The 23,028-nt window shown below is 41.4% G+C and overlaps 1 protein-coding gene across 1 annotated transcript in view; it reads left to right on the top strand.

The window, feature by feature from the left end:
* zeb1b (zinc finger E-box binding homeobox 1b) overlaps positions 1–23,028 on the top strand; it is a 155,875-nt gene that overhangs the window by 128,254 nt on the left and 4,593 nt on the right. The window contains exons 5-8 of the mRNA XM_080212014.1: positions 1,222–1,424; positions 7,059–7,167; positions 16,795–18,557; positions 18,830–19,010. Coding sequence (XP_080068140.1) covers positions 1,222–1,424; positions 7,059–7,167; positions 16,795–18,557; positions 18,830–19,010 — 2,256 coding nt within the window. The remainder of the gene's footprint in view (positions 1–1,221; positions 1,425–7,058; positions 7,168–16,794; positions 18,558–18,829; positions 19,011–23,028) is intronic.

Consider the following 23,028-nt stretch of genomic DNA (forward strand, 5'->3'; position numbering starts at 1 on the left):
CATTGAGACGTATAAGATGATGAATGGGATGGATAGGATAGAGGTGGAGAGACTCTTCCCGCTCAAAAAAGACAGTAGGACTAGGGGGCACAGCCTCAAGATAAAGGGGAGGCGGTTTAGAACGGAGTTGAGGAGGAACTTCTTCACTCAAAGGGTGGTGAATCTCTGGAATTCTCTGCCCGTTGAAGTGGTGGAGGCTGCCTCGCTAAATATTTTTAAGAAGCGGGTTGATGGGTTCTTGATAAGAGAGGGGATTAAGGGTTATGGGGAGAGGGCGGGAAAGTGGAACTGAGCCACAACAGATCAGCCATGATCTTATTGAATGGCGGGGCAGGCTCGAAGGGCTAGATGGCCTACTCCTGCTCCTATTTCTTATGTTCTTATGTTCTTATTCGAGCTGATAAATCCGATGCAGCCATCTCTGCTGTTCATTTTAGTAAAGTCTAAAAAAGTGGAAGATATTTCTTTCCTATTCTGGTGAACAATGCCATAGAACATCCCCTGTATAAAATTGAAGTTTTTGTGTTTGGTATGAGATTTGCAGTCAGTGTAATTTTTGTATATTCCTGATTCCATGAATGCGTCACATCTTAATTTTCTGATTTGTAAAATATAAAAAGAGTTCTACATGGCTCAGAATGGGACCACAATAAGTACTAGCACGAAAGCAAAACTTGTGTCGATAAATCGTCCTTGTTGAACTGAAGTGAGTACAAGGCAAAAATACAACCAGTGCAACTCCTGGGTTGAACTCAGATGCTATACTGAGTTAATCAATCAACTGAAGCTGCATTGCCCCTTTTAAATGCAGAAATGTATATCCTGCAATATTCTGAAATTGATTCCTGTTGCAAAAGAAAAAGACACCTTCTGTCCAACTACCTTGGATTTCAACCTTTGGACTCAGACATACAAGCTTTAATTTTTGTTTTTGCAATATATCTACAAGCTAAAATGTAATTAACACTTGTTTCTTTTAACTGGGAAATAGAGAAGCAAAATTGAGCACTATCCATGTTTGCAGATAGCTTCTATGCAAGTATTTGAGCAAATGTATGTATAATATGTCTAAATTTATGGCACCATGGAGGAAAAAATAATTGGATTTGCTTGCTTTTTAAATCAATTTTAGTTATTTTGAGAACATAATATTAACCAACTCCATCTTTAGAAATTGTTTAAAATTGAATATTTACATGGATGTTATTTCATGTTTTTTAGGAACTCCTGATGCTTTTGCTCAGCTTCTTACCTGCCCATATTGTGATAGAGGCTACAAGCGCTTGACTTCATTAAAAGAGCACATTAAATATCGCCATGAAAAAAATGAAGACAACTTCAGCTGTTCCCTTTGCAGCTACACGTTTGCCTACAGGACACAACTGGATCGTCACATGGCTTCACATAAGTCAGGGCGAGATCAGGTAGAACAAAACAAGCAATTAAATATTCCTGTACTGGTTCTGTTTAATGACAGGAAAGTAGGAAAATAAAGCATCCCACAGCAAAACTGAACATTTCCAGTTATGGGAGTGAAAGTACCTATCTCTAACTTTTGTCTTGGCCCATCACTTAGTACCTCCAGACTTGAATATTCAAATATGCTTCTGGTTGGTTTCTCAGCTTTCACCCTCTGTAAAGGTCAGCTCATCCAAGAGTGTGCTGCTTGTTCACTTTCTCACTTACCACTCTGGTACCCACTGAACTGCATTGGCTTCCAGTTTGGTAATGCTTGAATTTAAAATTCTCATCCTTGCAATTAAGTTTCTCAATAGCCTTCTTTGTCACCTTCTACCACTTCTTCTAGCCTTTGCCCACTGTTACCTTTGCGGGTCATGTCTTCAGTTGTCTGGGATTTAGGCTGTGGAATCCCTTCCCTAACCTTGCTACTACTTTCTGTAACTTCTGTTTGTTGCTTAAAACCTGCTTCTGTGACTAAGCTTTTAATCACTTGGCTTAGTACCTTGTGTTTCACTGTGGAATGCTGTCTGATTAACATTACTGAGAGATGTTTTGCAATGTTTTACTACATTAGTAGTACTACATAAATGTTAGTTGATATTAATTTTAGTGGTAAGTTATTTTTCCATCAGACTGTTACAAACTTATAGCAAAGCAGCCAAAAAGAGAGTGAATTATTCATGTATAGGGTAGTCACATAGAGCACCCAAATACTAATCTCATCCACCAGATCCCGTTCCCTGGCTAGCCTGCAAACATTGCAAGACTGCGTAAAGTAATTCCTCCACTACTGTATCACCTACATGGCACCAGTTTATATTCTTATAAAAAAATGAAGTCCTGTGCAAATGTTGCTAATGATTTAACAATTTTGTGCTAAGACATCATCATCCACAAGAAAATCATCTGTCTTTCCCAAGCAACAAGATGCTACCCAGGTAAAAGAGGAAGTAATTCAGATGCTAAAGGTGTTTGGAATTGAAATGATGGATGTATTGGATAGATTAGATGTTGTCAAACATTTCCAGTGTTGTTGGAATTCCATTTATCTATTCTAACTATGTGGAGAGTACTTGCATATGGTGAACAGGTTTTGGGGAGTCAAGAGATTAGTTACTTGCCACAGAATTCCCAGTCTCTGACCTGCTCTTGTAACCACAGTATTTATACGACAGGTTTCTGGTCAATGGTAATCTGCAGTATAGTAGGGGATTCAGCACTGGTAATGCCAGTGAATGTCATAGGGAAATAGATTCTTATTGGATCATTGCTTTGCATTTGTATGATACAATTGTTACTTGCCATTTATTAGTTCAAACCTGAATGTTGTCCAGGTTTTGATTTGATTTATTGTCATATGTGTTAGCATACAGTGAAAAGATTTGTTTCTTGTGTGCTATACAGACAAAACATACCATTCATAGAAAAGGAAAGTGTGGAATGCAGTGTTACAGTCACAGCTAGGCTATAGAGGAAGATCAACTTAATGCAAGATAAGTCCATTCAAAAGTCTGACGGCAGCAGAGAAGAAGCTGTTCTTGAGTCAGCTGGTACATGACCTCAGATCTTTGTATCTCTTTCCTGACGGAAGAAGGTGGAAGAGAGAATGTCTGGGGTACTTGGGGTCCTTTGTTATGCTGGCTGCTTTGCCAAGGCAGTGGGAAGCGTAGAGCGAGTCAGTGGATGGAAGGCTGGTTTGCATGATGGATTGGGCTACATTCATGACCTTTTGTAGTTCCTTGTGGTCTTGGCAGAACAGGAGCCATATCAAGCAGTGATACAGCCAGAAAGAATGCTTTTTATGGTGCATCTGTAAAACTTGGTGAGAATCATAGCTGACATGTCAAATTTTCTTAATCGTCTGAGGAAGTAGAGGCGTTGGTGGACTTTCTTAACTGTAGTGTCAGCGTGGGGAGACGAGGACAGATTGTTGGCGATCTGGATACCTAAAAACTTGAAGCTCTTGACCCTTTCTACTTCGTACCCATTGACGTAGACGAGAGCATGTTCTCCTATACCCCTCCTGAAGTCAATGACAACCTTCTACATTTTGTTGACATTGAGGAAGAGATTAGTGTTACTGCACCAGTTCACCACAATCTCTATCTCATTCCTGTACTCTGTGCTGCTACACATTGGCATGGATTGCTTCAGTGTCTGAAGAGTCACCAATGGCACTGAATATTTTGCAATCATCAGCAGACATCCCCACTTCTGACTTTTATGGTGGAAGGAAGATCATTGATGAAACAACTGAAGATGGTCAGGCTTAGGGCATAACCCTAAGGAACTCCTACAGTGATGTCATGAAACTGAGAAGATTGATCCCCAACAATCACAACCATCTTTTCCTATATGCTAGGTATGACATCAGCCAGTGGACAGTTTGGGCTTCTTGATGCACTCTTTTCTCCCAAGGTATTAGCCTGGGTTTCTGGATCACTAGTCCAGTGATGTTACCAAAACAGCATTCTATATGGAAGAATATAATGCCTAATGATGTTCATTTTAATTGAGCTATTAAGGTTTGCTTTTAAAGATAAGTGAGGTTGCAAGTTATGCCTTTCATTGATATTGCATAATATTAACTGACTTTGTATAGGCATTCCCTTTGTTCGCAGATGTGGAAGTGTTGTCTTCATAATGCGGTCTGGCTAAAAGTCGTAACTCGTTAAAGGAGATGGAAAGTATAGAAAAAACTGCACCCCCCGGGGTCAGTGTTGCCCTCAAGTATGGATAATAAATAGTTAAAGTGCTAACTTGTAAAAGATGAGTTTCAGTTAAAAGTGCCCTTTTCCTTCCCACTGGAGATCTGCTGTTTGGGTGTCCCAACTCCAAGGGAACTGTTCAGTTGATGACAATTACACAAGTGTCACTGAACAATTCTATAGAGAATCCAGCACATCAGTATTAGGGTCAGAAAGGATCCTGATCTGTGGGATTTCCTAAAGAGCTGCTTATTGATGCTCATATCTTATGCCAGCTGGGCAGCTCCCTGCAGACTAGAGAAATGGAAAATGGCAGGTCTCCATGGGAAAGAGGAAAGATAAAAATAGCTTGCATTTATGCAGCACATTTTGCGTGAAGCATCTTACAGCACTTAACAAGAGGAAGAACAGGCCCCCATAAAGGAGATGTGAAAGCTGTAAGGTGCTAAATAAATTGATGGCATGGTCTGGTAGCTATTAAGAAGGCTTTTGGAAAAAAGGAGAAAATAGGAAGATAAGTGCTTTGGGGAGAGAGCTGCTAAGAAAAAATTTGAATGTTGGCTTTCAATGATGAGTGAAATAGGAACAATAATGTTGAGTTGGAGGAGTGAAGGGAATCGACTGCAATATATGGTGAATTAAAATTGCTGAAACAAATTGAGGCAAGACAACTGAGGGATTTGAAATGGTGGAAAAGAACCTTAAAATGTATATACAATGGACTGTGGAAATAAAGTTGGACTAAAATGGGAACATGGTTAGTTGTAGAACTTGGTTACATAGGGCAGGAGGAATAGAGCTAGAGGTTTGAGGAAGATAGTAGACTCAAGGTATTTGAATAATGATGGTTAGAGTTTCAGTTAGCAAATGAGAAGGGCAAGAATGAAGGTGAGCAACACTACAGTGATTTAAAGATAACCTTGATGACTCTGGTATATTGAAATTATCCTCCCATATGCATGCCCTTTATAGACACAATTAAAGGTTGGAGTTTTTAAACAAAAACAGCCCACTTTAAGTAATACTGAGACAAGAATGTGGAATGGAACAGTCATTCTGTCAATTCTACCCTGAAAATATTTTCCTGCCTCTACGCAATTGACAGTGCACTCCCCATCCATATAAGTGAAAGCAGGTCAATGTGACTTCATAGAATCATTGCATCCTTACAGTGCAGAAGGAAGTCATTTGGCCCATCGAGTATGTACCACCAACAATCCTACCCACGCTCTATCCTTGTAACCCCACATATTTATCCTGATGATCTTAACACTAAGGGACAATTTTGCATGGCCAATCTGCCTGACTCTCATCTTTGGACTGTGGGAGGAAACCCACACAGACACAGAACATGCAAACTCCAGACAGACTGTCACCTAAGGCTGAAATTGAACCAGGGTCCCTGATGCTGTGAGACTAGCTGTCACATGGTGGCACAGAGATTTCAAGATGTTAGAGAAGATGTACCCACCACCACCACCCCCCACCCCCTCAAACTTAGGCAGATGCCCAAGGATAAACGTGCAGAGGAAAGCCTCATTTGCATCAGCAGTAGGAAAATGAAATTGCAAAATACATCAATGAAAATTGCCAGAACGGACTTTCAGTTTCTCTAGTATCTATCAGAATCTTTGTCCTGAAACAAGCAAGAAAATTAGACATTGCAGATTGGTGTACCAGGTTTATAATGAAAAGCAATTTTGTACTGTGACATATGACCAATATTTCACAATACCTCCAAGCAGAATTTGATGGTTTTATCGCATTTCAGCAGTTTATACAGTAATAAAACATAGACAAAAGGGAAAAGGATGGATATAGATTGTCTTATATTGGGAATGTGGATGAGACTCCCATGAATTTTGACATGGCAGCCAGTCAAACAGTGAGCCGAGTTGAAGAGAAAAATCTTCCTGAACGTAATTGGCCATGCAGAGTAGATTCAGTTTATTACCATGCATGTCTGGCAGGGTAAATCTTAAACCTATGGTAATACTCGAAGAACCCTCCCAAAATGAGTAGGCTCATAATGAAGGCCGGATCGATGACGGCATGATTGCTGATGATGATGTCGATGGTGCAATTCAAGTAGATTGGGATACAGTGTTGATTCGGAACATGAGGGTGTTTTATTTTGAGTTTTAACATTAAAATTGATGCATTATTGCAGGATGCTCTGCTTCTAATTAATATCCTATGCTATGAAAGAAGCTTAAGTAAATTGTATATATGATCGTTTGGTATTGATCATGTCAGGTAGAGGGAAAGGTGGTAAAGGGCTTGGTAAAGGCAGAGCCAAGTGGCACCACAAGGTGCTCTGCGATAATATTCAAGGCATTACCAAGCCTGCCATCAGGCGTTTGGCTCACTGCAGAGGCGTCAAGCATATCTCTGGCTTGATCTACAAGATGGTCCACGGGGTGTTGAAGGTGTTTTTGGAGAATGTGATCAGGGACTCAGTGACCTACACTGAACACGCCAAGCGCAAAATGGTGATTGCCATGGATGTGGTTTATGCTTTAAAGCACCAGGGGTGGACCCTGTATGGCTTTAGTGGTTGAGGACAGTGTAAAAGGGAACAGACTTAAATTGTATACGTTTTGTAATACACCTTTTGCTTTTTTGATATATTTAGTGTACACTAGTGTCAGTCTGGCTCCATTTGTGCTAATTTTGGGGGTGGGATCAGCAGGAACAGTCTCCAACCTCTGGTAGTGAGACAATGAGAGTTAATTTCAACCCTTCAAAACTATTACTCGTGCATCCTAACTTTTTAACTTAAAATTTAGTCTTAGACTAAAATATATGGTATATAATCTTTACTGGCAAATCTAAAATAATCAATTAAAGAAGCATTTGCTTACCTTTCTCTTTTAATTTTTCTTTAAGCGCCATGTTGTAACACAGACGGGTGGGAACCGGAAATTCAAGTGCACTGAATGTGGAAAAGCATTTAAATACAAGCATCATCTAAAGGAGCACTTACGCATCCACAGTGGTAGGTACAGAATTATTTTTGGTGTCTAAGTGCCTCAAGCAGATTGCAAAAGAGGATTCTTAATACAATGTACTGTATCTTCAATCGCTGTTGCTTGTCTGATTTGTTTCTACCTCTACCATCACCTCGGAATGCATGACAGGTGACTCCCTTCAGAAATACTTCATGCTGCAATTGAATTTCCTTTTTGAGAAAAAGGAGAATAAGGCACATCTAAATGATAAAATTAAATGGAATGGATTCCCTCTGGAATCCCGCCTGCCCTGACACAGTTGCAGTTTCAGGGTGGGATGGGCAGGGGTTAACATGGATGACTCATCCTTCCCCTATTATAAGGCCCTTAAGTAGCCATTTTATGATCCCTTCAGATTTGGGGCAGCCATCCATCCAATCTGAACATTCCCATGCACACACCTCCCACCCGCACCCTGCCCCAGCCCCCCAGTGCTGAGATCACCTCGCTTCTGGTCCTTCCCGGGCACCCCCTATCTTCCTGCCCTGAGTCCTCCCAAGACTTAGTCAAATGTGGTCCTGAGACTTTGTCTGAGGCTGAATGCTGCTGTACCCCTTCTGGCCACTGCAGCACTGTGCCAGGACAGACTGGAGAGTTGTGGCTCTCCAAGGCATGGTTTCCTCCCAAGGCAGACAGAAGATTTGCCAACTGTGAGTTGATGCTCAAATTGACATGAAATGGCAATGGGGCCAGTCAGAGTCAGCGGGGATGGGTTAAGCCATCCAGAAAATTCATGCCTAATGTAAATTCAAGTTGTCATAACTTAGTAACATTTAGTTGATTTTTCTCCTTTTATTATCACGAAAGTAAGTTTATCAATCAATTTAAAGGTGTCTTTGAGTAGCATTCATGAAGGTACAGAATCATAGAACCATACAGTGCAGAAGAGGCCCTTCGACCCATCAAGTCCGCACAGACACATCAGAAACACCTGAACTCCCACCTAATCCTCATTTACCAGCCCATAGCCCTGAATTTTATGATGTGCCAAGTACTCATCCAAGTACTTTTTAAAGGATGTGAGGCAACCTGCCTTCACCATTCTCCTTGGCAGCACATGTCACCACCACCTGGGTAAAAAAAATTTTCTCATGCCCCCCAAAACCCCTGCCCCTCACCTTGAACCTATGTTCCCTTGTGACTGACCCTTCAACTAAGGAGAAGAGCTACTCCTTATCTACTCTGTCCATTGTCTCTCATAATCTTGTATACTTTGATCAGGTCGCCCCTCAGCCTTTTCTGCGCCAATGAAAACAAATCAAGTCTACACAGCCTCTCAACTTAAATGTTCCATCCCAGGCACCATCCTTGTGAATTTCCTCTGCATCCAGTCCAGTGCAATTGCATCCTTTCAATAATGTGGTGACCAGAACTTCACACAGTACTCTAGCTGTAGTCTCACCAAAGTTCTGTACAACTCCAACATGACTTCCCTGCTTTTGTAATCTATGCCTCAGCTGGTACCAAAAGATTTATTTATCCCTTATTTTTTTTTTTCTCTCCACACCGCCCCCCCCGCATCACTTCTTCAGTAGGAAAATACTTTTTTTTTCTTTTCCCATATTAATTACTAACAAATAACTTCACCATTTTGACCTTTGAAACAGCTTTGTATTGCAATTATACATGCAGATTTGATTTTAGGGAATTAAAAGTGCACCAAAATCTACCAACACCACCAATACTCAGGAGATATATATCTTGAAATGGGACATGTTTGAAAAGGTAACCATGTTGCTTGACACACATGCACTTGCACTAGAAGTCACTCTTTGGAATTGGTCCTCCTTTCTAAATCCAAAAAACACACAAGGCCAGGGACTTCTTTCAACCCAAGAGAACATATTTTCCCATTGAACTGATTTTTGTGTTACGGGCACCATTTGAGGCATTGCCAATATTGTTTGAAGTGACTGAGCAGAATTCATTTGGTTTTTCCGTGACCTTATTATTTTTTTATCAACCTTGTGGTGAGGCTTTGGTTGTGCCAGTTGTTTTGGTCCAACTGGTATAACCATTTGTTTAAGACCTACTTCTGAAATACTGAGTCACTGACCTCAGTCAGAGAATGCTGCGACTATCTTTGGAATGACCTATCATTTTCTCAATTTCCAGCTGAGTAAGCTACTTCCCATATTACTGGTCAAGAAAACTCATTGGAATCTGTGAATTTCGGCTAAGAGGAAAGAAAATCAGAATGAAAAATATTTGTCATTGCTCCTTTTCTTATCTTGCCTGAACCGATCATTATACATGTCTTGTGTCAATACTACTAATTTTCAGTATCCTTGTATGCTGTGTCTTTGATTTCAAGTTATGGCTTAGTACTAGATGTGTTCAAATTGGCCATTTCCGTGGGGCTATTTTGCCTTTGCATAATTTTTAAAGCTTGCAATTACAGTTCATAAAATCATACAATCCACACTATACAAAATGAAGGCCAGTTGGCCCATTGAACCTGCACCGACAATAATCCCACCCTTGCCCTATCCCTGCATTTACCCCACTAATCCTCCTGACACTAAGGCAAATTTAGCATAGTCGATCCACCTAATCTGTACATCTTTGCTCAGTGGGAGGAAACCATAGCGCTTGGAGGAAGCCCACGCAGCCATAGGGAGAACGTGTGAACTCCACACAAATAGTCACACAGGGCTGGAATTGAATGTGGGTACCTGGCGCTGCGTGGTAGCAGTGCTAACTACTATGCCACCGCACTGTCCTTCCAAACGTTTGTTTAAAAGATCTGAAATTACTCAGGTGGTAAGATACTGCGAGTGAGTCTTTAAATTATGGACGGTAATGACCAATCAGTTGTTTGTTTTGTACCTCCGGAAATAGCAATGTAACGGCATCGATTATTGGGGAATTTCACAGCATCTTCATTCAGTGTGAATGTAAGCCTACTTGTGACTAATAATAAACTTTAACTTTTCAATACAGCACAGAATCAAGACATTTGGTGCAAATCATGTGCTAATGCTCCACAGAAGTCTGTTTCCACCCTGCATCATCTAACCTTACTTAGCTAAATGAAAAGTTCCTCGGTTCAGTTCCTTATCTGTGCTGCAGTAGCTGATCTCAGCAGGACTAATAATCGCAGTACTTAAATTGCTTTTAGTGCATGTGAACTAGTCTCAGCTGTGCAAAAACCAAGCAGGATATCTGTTGCTGATTGCTAATTAGTAGTCTCCATCAGGTGAAGACAGAATTGAGCTTGCCAGAGGTGTCCACAGTCAAATAGCCTGCCAACGTTTGCCGAATACTGTGAAGCTGTCAATCTGTGGGAAGCTGTGCTCCACATTGAACCAAATTTAACGGAGTAAAAGGATCATTATTCTAAAAGGATTTGAGTGTATTTTCCTCAGTCTTGGTTAGAATTTGTTCACAAGAATGCGTCATGGAATCTATGGCAGTCAATAAATTTTCAAAGCCAGTTCCAGAGAATGCGCTACCAAATTGTACATAGCAGGAGACCATACTGATAGATTTATGGAATAACATTTATCTAAATTTCTACACTTGCCCACACTTAAGGTTACGTTTTTGCTGGTGGATATTATATAAATTGCTAACCTCTTGTGAGATGCACCATTCAAGCATTGTTGAATGTCCAGAGTATTAAGTCACCATCATTTTGGATAAGGCTGTCAAGAGTTCCATTTACGTGGCAAATTTCCTGTTTCAGTAATCAACAGCACAATGGCTAGCAAAATCTGAAATTTCTTTTGGAATGACCACGGAGAGCAAGTTAAAGAACATAAACCACCAAACCAAAAAGGTTTTCTTCTGAGGCTCATGTAAAAATTGCATCCAACCTGTGTCAAGTGAACGAACCAGTCAGAGGGGTCATAGGTTGAACTTTTGGCCTCAGCTTTCCAGCTGGTAATGTTTACCAGTAAGTGACTAATGTTTTGACAGTTTCACTCTAGGAATGCTGTATAACTTGGATTATGTAATTCCTGGGATAACATTAAATAAGGTTTCATTCTTGGACTCCCATATGCGGTCATTTTTCATACAAAAAATTGGGTTTCAAATGTAATACTTTAGCTGAGATCATACATCTCTTGACTAGTTTGTGTTTTTTTTCATTTCTCCTTGAAATTTCCACTATTATAGTTTTAGAAGGTCAGTCAGAAAGATCATTTTAGTAATGAGGTTTGTGAAAAGGATCTGAAAGACTCAACTTTTGGTTTTTTTAAGACCTCTGGGTTGGAGGCTTGATGGGTTCAAGTCCCACACAAGGAACAGAGTATCAGTATCTTGTGTGCTGTAGTGTAGGGTGTCGACGGTGCTGTCCTTCAGGTGAGATAGCTATCTCTTCTACAGAGTCATAGGTCCAGATTTTTTGGCACCATGGAGAAGGCTGTCTGTCAAGACAAAAATAGTGGTACTGGCCAAAAATCCTAATTTCCACTCTGAACATGGCACTTTCCATTTTTGCCAGGATATTTCATGGGGCAGCGGCCTTGTCAGTAGCTGCTTCCACTCCATTCAGATTTTGATGGGCTAGGAGTGTTGAAACCCAAGTGTGGAAAGTAGACCTGGTAAAAGTAGGTCTGACCTTTGAGCATTTCTTTGAATAACTGAGGTGCCCCTTTGGAGAGGTAGAGTCCCCTGTGCAACTTGCTTTTGAAATTTTATTCACTGTCCAACTAAATAAATTCCAACTTCTTTCATTTAACCTGACAAATAGGAGGTGGTGGGGGAGGCACTTCTTGTCTCGCGGGGTAGTTATTTTTGGCCCCTGACTTGTGGACACAGGTGGCAAGAAAACCCTTGTGTTGGAGAAAAGGTGCATAGCACTAGCAAAGGAACATAAAAGATGGACGTGGCACCCTCTCAGAAGCCAAAAAAGCCAGTCTCTGAGCATCTGGAAGGCAGGTCAGGAGGGAGGGGCTTTTGCCCATTCACCAGAAAGGAGGAGGAGAGGCAGGGCAACTTGCTAGTGGGACAGGTGTACAGATCTAGGACATCAATATAACAGAAAACCAGTGTCAAAGATGACTCATGAAGCCATGAGGTGGTGACAGACATATGTTGCATGGTCCAGCAGCAACTTGAGCCATGATCTGTCAAACTCAATGCATTGCCAATGGCTGCATGGTAACTGCTTTCAACTTCTATGCCGCAGTATCTTACCGCGATCATCAGGAGACCTGTTTGTTTTTTCCCTTGTCAGCTGCAGTAAGACTGTAACTAATGCACTGTTTGCTCAAGTGGAGGATCACATTAATTTCCTTAGCTTTGGCATCTTGAACACAGAGCCACAGCCTTAGTCCAATTAGCCTGCTTTCCTTTGATGCAAGTTGTTGTTGCTTAAACCTAATTTGCCAAAAAAGGCCCCAAATCAAAATGGGAATACTTGTCAGCCAGAAGCCTTCTACTCAATTGGTACACAGGTGATTTTTGATAATGTATGGCTCCCTGGCAGCCAAGGAGGTCTCAACTCCCTTAGTTATTCAACCATCAACCCAGATCCTTAGTTGCTTCGAACAGATAGGGGCTACAGGTGCAGCAGGTAATCCGGAACGCTAATGGAATGTTGGCCCTTATTTCAAGGGGGTTGGAGTATAAGAGAAGGGAACTCTTGCTTCAGCATCACAAAAACATTCATTGTGGGAACTTTGTGTGGATGTCATAACATTTCCTGTATTGCAACAGTGAATACATTTCTAAAGCACTTTATGAAATCCAGTGGATGTGAAGGGTGCAATATAAATGCAAGTCTTTTTTGGGATCTTGCTCTATGAAAAATTACTTACTATTGTTTTTACCAACCATTAATTACTATTTCAAAATTAACTGTAAAATGCTTTGAAACATTACCAAAGGATGCTGATGAGCATACTTCGCTGTCTAATCAACCGGAGACGTTCTAACATATTATTCCAACATGACTACAATGAAGATTTTGGAAAGGGTGCAGAAAAAATGTCCAGGGGTATCAAGTGTTTAGGAAGGATAGGCAGGAGGAAAAAGGGGGGGTGCGTAGCTCTGCTGATTGAGGATAGCATCAGGGTGGTAGTAAGGGATGATATAGGAACCAAAGAGCAGAAAGTGGAATCGTTGTGGGTGGAGATTAGGAACAGCAAAGGGAGGAAGACGCTGGTGGGTGTCGTTTATAGGCCCCCAAATAATGATCTGGAGGTGGGGCGGGCTGTTAATGCGCAAATAAATGCGGCGTGCAGGAATGGAACGGCGATAATTATGGGGGATTTCAATCTACATATTGATTGGTCGACCCATGTTGGACGCGGTGGGCTCGAGGAGGAGTTCTTGGAATGCTGCCGGGATAGTTTCCTTGAACAGTGTGTTGGAGCCGATGAGGGAGCGAGCTATCTTGGATCTGGTGTTATGTAATGAGGCGGGTAGAATTAGGGACCTTGCGGTGAAGGATCCTCTTGGGAAGAGTGATCATTGTATGATGGAGTTTCTGATGCAGATGGAGGAGGAGAAAGTGGGTTCCCAGACATGCGTCCTTTGAACAGAGGGAGTACAGTAGGAATTGGTGAATGTTGATTGGGGGAGCCCATTGGAAGGTAGGTCTGCTGAGGAACAGTGGAGGATCTTTAAGGAGATCTTTCTTGGTGCTCAGCAGAAATTTATTCCGATGGTTAAAAAGGATCATGGGAGGAGAGATAATCAGCCGTGGATAACGAAGGAGGTAAAGGAAAGTGTTAAATTAAAAGCGGATGCGTTTAGAGTAGCTAAGAGTAGTGGGCGAGAAGAGGATTGGGAGAGGTTTAAATGTCAACAAAGAATGACAAAGAAGTTGATAAAGAAGGGTAGGATAAACTATGAAGCTGGGCTAGCGCTTAATATAAAAAAGGATAGCAAGAGTTTTTATAAATACATAAAAAGGAAGAGGCTGGCTAGGGTGAACGTTGGACCCTTAGAGGATGAGAGGGGGGACTTAGTGGTAGGGGATGGGGAAATGGCTGAGGCCTTGAATAACTTCTTTGTTTCAGTCTTCACAGAGGAGGACGTGAATAATTTGCCAGGTGTTAGCGATGGAAAGATGGTAGGAATGGAGGGTCTGAATGACATGATTGTTACTAGAGAGGCGGTGCTCGACAGACTGGAGGGATTGATTGTGGACAAGTCCCCAGGACCGGATGGAATGCATCCAAGGGTTCTGAAAGAAATGGCGGAGGTGATAGTGGATGCCTTGGTGATTATTTTCCAAACCTCGCTGGATTCCGGAGAAGTGCCGGAAGATTGGAAAACGGCTAATGTTACGCCGTTGTTTAAGAAGGGTGGCAGGCAAAAGGCAGGGAACTATAGGCCGGTTAGTTTAATGTCTGTTGTAGGTAAAATGTTAGAATCCGTGATCAAGGAGAAAATAGCGAGGCATCTTGAGGAGAATTGTTTGATAGAGCAGACGCAGCACGGCTTCATTAAGGGGAAGTCATGTCTGACGAATTTATTGGAGTTCTATGAGGATGTGTCTAGGGCAGCGGATAGAGTAGAGCCAGTGGATGTGGTGTTTCTTGATTTTCAGAAGGCGTTTGACAAGGTGCCTCACAAGAGGTTATTACAGAAGGTCGGGGGCATGGAGTTGGGGGTAGGGTGTTAGCGTGGATAGAGGGTTGGCTGTCAAATAGGCAGAGAGTGGGGGTCAACGGGTGCTATTCGGATTGGCGGTTGGTGACTAGTGGAGTGCCCCAGGAGTCGGTGCTGGGGCCTCAGCTATTTACCATTTATATAGATGATCTGGAGGAGGGAACCGAGTGTATGGTGTCGAAATTTGCTGATGACACCAAGATTGGTGGAACGGCAAATTGTGCGGAGGGTGTGGAGAGTCTGCAGAAGGATCTAGATAGGCTGGGCGAATGGGCCAGGAACTGGCAAATGGAATTTAATATTGGCAAATGTGAAGTTGTCCACTTTGGTAGGAATAATGGTGGGAAGGACTATTACTTACGTGGCGAAAAACTGCAGCATGCGACGGTGCAGAGGGACCTCGGGGTCCTTGTGCATGAGTCGCAAAAACCCAGCCTACAGGTGCAGCAGGTGGTCAGGAAGGCAAATGGGATGCTGGCCTTCATAGCGAGGGGGATTGAATATAAAAGTAGGGAGGTCTTGTTGCAGCTGTACAGGGCATTGGTGAGGCCGCAGCTGGAGTACTGTGTGCAGTTTTGGTCGCCGCACTTACGCAAGGATATTTTGGCCTTGGAGGGAGCGCAGAGGAGGTTTACTAGGCTGATACCGGAGTTGAGGGGGTTGAGCTATGAGGAGAGGCTGGATAAACTAGGCTTGTACTCGTTAGAGTTTAGCAGAATGAGGGGAGATCTCATTGAGACATAAGATGAATGGGATGGATAGGATAGAGGTGGAGAGGCTCTTCCCGCTCAGAAAGGACAGTAGGACTAGAGGGCTCAGCCTCAAGATAAAGGCGGCGGGGGGAGCGGTTTAGAACGGAGTTGAGGAGGAACTTCTTCACTCAAAGGGTGGTGAATCTCTGGAATTCTCTGCCCGTTGAAGTGGTGGAGGCTGCCTCACTAAATATTTTTAAGACGCGGGTTGATGGGTTTTTGATAAGAGAGGGGATTAAGGGTTATGGAGAGAGGGCGGGAATGTGGAACTGAGCCACAACAGATCAGCCATGATCTTATTGAATGGCGGGGCAGGCTCGAAGGGCTAAATGGCCTATTCCTGCTCCTATTTCTTATGTTTTTATGTGTCTTCAGGGTATATTTCTCAGTATGAAAAATTATACAATTTCCTTTCATGTTTGAAAAAGATGGTGGCAAATACTTCTGTCTATTTCCTATTGACTATACGAAACTGAAGTGAAGTTATGGTATAAAGCTTCCAGTATCTATTTCCTCTCGTCAGTTGCCCCTGCAGAGACTTTTCAATCAAACCAGATCAAAGACATGAAGGTGTAAAATGGTCGTGTTCCATGTTAATGAACAAGTGCATTATCTGCTTTACCCAAGCATTACTGATACTTTAAACCTTGCACAATCAAATATGTCTTTAGAACAGGGCTCATTTCAATTGAATCTACTGTTAGAGAATATGAATGCATTTGTAAGCTTGAATTTTTTGATGCCTATTGACAACAGAAACCATGTCACACTGATTCAAAATTTACAACATATGTTTTTTTTCATTCGTTCGTGAGACTTGGGTGCCACTAGCTGGTCAGTATTTATTGCCCATCCCTAGTTGCCCTTGAACTAGTGGCTTGCTAGACCATTTCAGAGGCAGTTGAGAGTCAACCACATCGCTGTGGCTCTGGAATCACATGTAGGCCACACCACATGAAAGCAGATTCCTTCCCTAAAGGAAATGAGTGAACCAGATGGATTTTTCTGGCAATCAACAATGGTTTCGTGGTCATCATGAACCCAATTAACCCAAGTACTAATACTTAACTTGAATGCAAAGGTTATGGGAGTTTGAACTTATTTGCACTAACTCAGTTACAATATTATGACCTTTTTCAAAAGATAATGCTGGCTGAAGTACATCTACAGTTTACAAGATTTATCTAAAAATATCTTTGGGTAAAAATAGATATTTTATGATCTGATGTGAGAAGGAGCTGTGTAAAATGAGAAGAAATATCTGATTTGTGTTACCTTCTCTGTCTCTTCTAGGAGAAAAGCCATATGAATGCCCTAACTGCAAGAAACGGTTTTCCCACTCAGGCTCTTACAGTTCACACATCAGTAGTAAGAAGTGCATTGGTCTTATATCACTTAATGGTAGAGCACGTTCAGGAATCAAGACACCTCAAGGCACTTCTCCATCCCTTTCACCGTCAATCAATAGCCCTGCTAGAACACAACTTCGTCATAAGCTAGAGAACAGTAAGCCTTTACAAGAACAGCCTACCGTAAACCAAATCAAAACTGAGCCTGTGGATTATGAGTATAAAACTATGGTCGTGACCTCTGGTATCAACTGTGCAAGCTCTTTCCAAAATGGAGGGTTTAGTGGCAATAACCCTCTCCAGGTTACAACTTCACCTCAGAGTGTCGTTCAGGCTGTTGTATTGCCAACTGTGGGCCTCGTTTCTCCTATTAGCATAAATCTAAGTGACATTCAGAATGTTCTTAAGGTTGCAGTATTAGAAAATAATCATGTCACTCTCCCTTCCAAAGAAGCAGGAACAGTCTCTTCTGCGTCAGTTCAGCAAAACAGTCATTCCCTCATTTCGTCAATCAGTCTTCCTTTGATTGATCAGGATGGAACAACCAAAATCATCATCAACTATAGCTTAGAGCCAAGCCAACTCCAAGCTGTGCCACAAAATTTGAAGAAGGAGATTCCTAACCTCGCAGACAATTGTACAAATGAAAAGCCACCAGAAGACCTCACAGTCAAAACTGAGAAAACTGAGACCAGTGTAGAAGGAGTTAGTAACACATGCCTGCTTTGTAATGAATGTCCTGGTGGGCTAAATGCACTTCATGAGCTAAAGCACTATCAACTAAAAACTGAAACTCATTCAGGAGAAAGCAGTATTAAGATCTCTGGAGCTTCTGCATCAACAGAAGAGAGCATCTCTTCAGATCAAGAGCCATTGAAGAATCTGTTGTCACTTCTGAAAGCTTATTATGCATTGAATGCACAACCAACATCAGAGGAATTGGCAAAGATTTCAGTTGCAGTAAACCTACCAATAGAAAAAGTGCGAAAGTGGTTTGAGAAAATGCAAACTGGTCAGATTCCAGTCCAACCATCTTGTCCTTCCTCCCCCACACCAAGCAACGAGGAGGTCAAACCAAAACTACTTGACAGTCATACAGATTCATCACCTGTTAGTGATTTACAAGGCAACACAGCAAATTCAGAGACTCTTGATACGCTGACTGAATCCCAAACTACTAATACGCCTCTTAATGTGACGGCAGATCCTTTGAGGAGTGGTACTCCCTCTCCATCACCACTGAATCTCTCCTCTGCATCTTCAAGAAATTCACAAAGCTATCTCAACACACCTGATAGCAACCAAGAGGATTTACAGTTAGAACCTCTCGATCTATCACTTCCAAGGCAGCAAAAAGAGGGACTCGAAAGGCCCACAATAACTAGTGTTTACCATAGCAGTGTTCATTATGTTCAGGAGGAGCCCTTAAACTTGTCCTGTTTAAAAAAAGAACAAATAGAAAATGATAGTGTTACTGAAGGAAATTCAACAAGTGCCAAACCTATAAATATTGCAATTCCTACAACTACTACCCAACTACCCACAATTGTTGCCATTTCAAGCCAAAACAGTGTTCCATGTCTTAGAGCCCTAGCTACAATAAAGCAGGCCAGCTTCATTCCACAGGTGGCCTATACATATAAAACAACCAATTCAAATGGACCTGAGCCACAACAGAAACCAATTCAAGCCAATGGGAATCATCTAGTAAGTATACTATTCTTACTGGACTATAATTTGGAAGAGATCAATGTTTAAATAGTTCTGTCAGGGAAGTGGGTGCATGGTTTACAGAAATTCTTTTCATTTTGAAATACTTGTTTTTTTAATTGGGAAATGGGTATTGCTTTGTCCATCTAAGCTGTTCCCTCAATGTAGATTGCAAAGTAGACCAATAATTAATGAGGGTGCAGTTGTACTAGTATAATGCAGTTTGGTTATTTTAAAAACACAAAATAAAAGCGATTATGTTCCTGAAGGAAGAGAAACAAGAGACGAGTTGCGGGGGTGTGCCCAACACCGATGATCAGAATGATTCCGACTCGATGCCTCCACGCAAGAAAATCAAAAAGACAGAGAACGGAATGTACGCCTGTGATTTGTGTGATAAAATATTTCAGAAAAGCAGCTCTCTTCTTAGACACAAGTATGAGCACACAGGTAAGAAAAAATACCCATGTAGTCTTGTATAAACTAGTGTCATTTAACTGCAAAAATACTTGATATATTTTTATTTTATAAATTCATGGTACTCTTTTTGCTATGCTGCACACTTGGTACGTTAAATAATGTACCTTGTCCAAGAGCATAACAGAATCAGGAATAAGCCAGTTTCTCCTTCAGACCTTCTCCACCATTCAGTAAGATCATAGCTCATCTTTGACCTCAACTCCACCTTCCTGCATTATTCCCACATCCATTAATTCCCTTGGTACTCAAAAATCTATGAATCTCTATCTTGAATGAACTCAAACACTGAGCATCAGTATCTCTCATTAAGACCATATGATATAGGAGCAGAATAATGTAGAGAAATACAAAGATTCATGACCATTTGGGTGAAAGACCCCTTTCTCATTCCTAAGTAGCCAACCCCATACTTGAGACTGTTTGAGTCCCCACTCAGGGGGAAGATCATTTCAACACTTAACCTGTTGAACCCCTTTGAAAGTTTTATGCTTCACTTCTCATTCTTCTTAACTTCAGGGAATGTATGCCTGAGCTATTCAACTTCCTCATAGGACAACTCCCTCATCCCGGGAATGAGTTCAGTGAACCATCATTGAACTCCCTTAAGGATAAATGTCCTTTCTGAAGCAAGGAGACCAAAACTGTATATACAACTTTGTGTGACCTCATCAGTGCCTTTCTCTGATTGCAGTAAGACTTGTATGTTCGTATACCCAATCCCTTTGTAACAAATATCAGCCTGATTTGCTTTCTGTATCTGCATGTTAATTTTGTGATTCATGTACAAGGATGCCCAAGCCCCTCTGAGTACAAATATTTTGTGATCTTTTAGCATTCAAAAAATATTCTTTTTTTTTCATTTCTACCAAAATGGATAACTTCACACTGCCATATTTTATTCATCTGTTTGTTCTTGCCCATTCACCCAATCTGTCTTCAACTCTCCACAAAAGCAAAATATTACAGATGCTGGTAATCTGAAATAAAAATAACAAATGCTGGAAACATTCACCATTTGTGGAGAAAAACAGAGGTAACATTTCAGGTTGATCCTCTGCACTCTTTGCATCCTCTTCACTGCTTATAGAGTCATAGTTACAGCATGGAAACAGGCCCTTTGGCCCAACTTGTCCATGCGTCCTTTTTTTTAAATCCCTAAACTAATCCCAATTGCCTGCATTTGGTCTATATCCCTCTATACTCATCTTCCCATGTAGTTGTCTAAATGCTTTTAAAAGGGAAAATTGTACCTGCCTCTACTACTAACTGTGGTAGCTTGTTCCAGACACTCACCACCCTCTGAAAAAATTGTTCCTCTGGACACTTTTGTATCTCTCCCCTCTCACCTTAAACCTACGCCCTCTAGTTTTAGACTCCTACTTTTGGGAAAAGATATTGACTGTCTATCTGACCTGTGCTCCTCATTATTTTATAGACTACTATAAGATCACCCCTCAGCCCCTTATGCTCCAGAGGAAAGAGATCCCAGTTTACCCAGCCTCTCCTTGCACCTCAATCCATCAAGTCCCAGTAACATCCTAGTAAACCTTTTCTGCGCTCTTTCTAGATTAATAATATCCTTTCTATAATAGGGTGACCAGAACTGCACAGTATTCCAAGTGTGTGGCCTTACCAATGTCTTGTACAACTTCAACTTATTGTCCCATCTTTTTAAAAATTTACTTACGGGATGTAGGCATTGTCAGCATTTGTTGTCCATCCCTAATTGCTCTTGAAAGGTGATGGTGAGTGGCCTTCTTGAACCGCTGCTGTCCCTGAGGTGTAGGTAGACCCACAGTGTTCTTAGCATTCCAGGATTTTGGCCCAACATTAGTGAAGTAACAATTATATATTTCCAAGACAGAATGGTGAGTGATTTGGGGGGTATTCTTCTGTTGTTCATGTTCCTATGTGTCTGTTGACCTTGTCCTTTTTAGATGATAGCAGTTGTCGGTTTGGAGGGTGTTTTCAAAGGAGCTTTAGTGAATTTCTGCAGTGTGTCTTGTAGATTCTATGCACTGCGGATACTGTTTGTCAGCGATGGAGAGACTGAATGTTTGTGGAAGGAGTGGCAAACAAGTGGATTGTCCATTCTGGATGGTGCTGACCTTCTTCAGCATTGTTGGAGTTGCACTCATCCAGGCAAATGGAAAGCGTTCCATCACATTCCTGAGTTGTATCTTGTATCTTGTAGCTGGTGAATAGGCTGGATCCTGTTCCTCATCCTACTTGTTCCAGGCTCAAAAAAAACTTCCAGATTTGTCAAACATGATTTCCCTTTCAAAAAAAGTGTGCTGACAACTGCTTACTCATAATGAATACATAATTTACAACAAATACACATTTCAAGGCACAATAACTCCCACAGAAGAAAATGGTTCATAGGAAGAGGATAATCTTGCAAAAGAAAATAGTAAACTTGAGGATTGGAGGGTTTTAGAATTCAGAAAGTGAGAACCAAGAAATTGATGAGGAAAGATGAGAGAAAATGTGAAAGTTGAATAAATTGCAAATGTTTCTATTAGTGTGTGAAAAGGAAGAAATAAATGAAAGCACAAGTGACATTCGAGGCAACGACAAGTGAAATTATAATGGGGAATAAGGAAATGACAGGGGCATTACTATGTAATTTGTATTTAACTTCACTATAGAAAACTAAAATATCATTCCGAAATAATGGGGAATCACGAATCTGGCAAGAATGATGTACTTGAAGAGAGAAATAGTACTGGAGCAACCATTGGGATTAAGTAGCAACAAATCTCCCAGACCTGTTGACTGCATCCTAGATTTTAAGACGTAGCTACAGGTGGTCGATGTATTGTTTTTGATCTGGGATTCAGGAATTTTGAAATAATTCTTCCCTTTACTCTTCCTTAGCTTCACTGAAACTAGTTCAATGTAATTTTCTGAGCTAAAATCCTTTCTGTTGTCCTTATCTTTATCCCATTCTTTAGTATCTGGCTGTCCCTTCTCCTTTTCCCATTTTGCTTATCTCTTCAAAAAGTTAAATATGCTGTCATATTCAGTTCTCAAACTTGGCCTCTTTGCGACCATGTCTCCTAAATAGCTATTAGATTAAACTTGATGATTTCCACTTGTGTTGTTCATCTAAATTGTTCGAGGTGCTTCACATATTCAAATAAAGTGCCTGTAGCTCTTTCCTCAATCATGCAAGTGCCACATGAAGCAAACCCCCTGCACCCCACACCACTCCTGCAGCCACACGTTTAACATTATAATCTGTTTTTCCCCGTTGCCAGTTGGTGCATGGCTCAGGTCAAATCTAGAGAATTTATTTGAGATTCTGCTTTTTATTTGGAACCTAACCGCTCAAACTCTCTCAGCAAAGCAACCTTTTCTGTGTTGTTTGCTCCCACTGGACAATGACAACTGGATCCTCCCTGCTCCCATTCCATGTTCTTCTTCAGCCATGAGGAAATTATTTCTGGCACCAGATACGAAAAGCAATCTTCAGAATTTAAGATCATGGCTGCAGAGAACAGTACCTGTTCCTTCCACTATTCTGTCCCCAATCAATCGCTCATTCCTTTTCATTACCATATTCCTGTCACTCGTCCCACTTGAATGACATCCTGCACCATGATGCTATGGTCACTTGTCTTATCCAATATGCAGACGTTGCTCTACCAAGTGTCTCTAATTTGTTTGTCAAAGTCAAGCGCAGAGATCGCCAATTACTCCGGCGTGGATCTCCATACCTACCTGACTGTCTCACTCTCCTGTCCCTGATCATTGACCAATTCAAACTCTACTTAACCCAAGGGATGTGACTGTCATTTGGAACAAAGTATCCAGATAACTCTTGCCCCTCTCTGTCACACCATGTCTGCAGCTCAGGCTCCAACTCGACAATCCTGCACCAAAGTTCTTCTAGTTGCAGACACTTAACACATTGGATGTTTGGGATCAAAGTGTTTTCCACAAACTCCCAGGTGTTGTGATGACACATCACCTACCCTGCTAT

This window comes from Carcharhinus amblyrhynchos, chromosome 2 (genome assembly GCF_965287045.1).
Source record: "Carcharhinus amblyrhynchos chromosome 2, sCarAmb.v2.hapA, whole genome shotgun sequence".
In the NCBI taxonomy this organism is placed as follows: domain Eukaryota; kingdom Metazoa; phylum Chordata; class Chondrichthyes; order Carcharhiniformes; family Carcharhinidae; genus Carcharhinus; species Carcharhinus amblyrhynchos.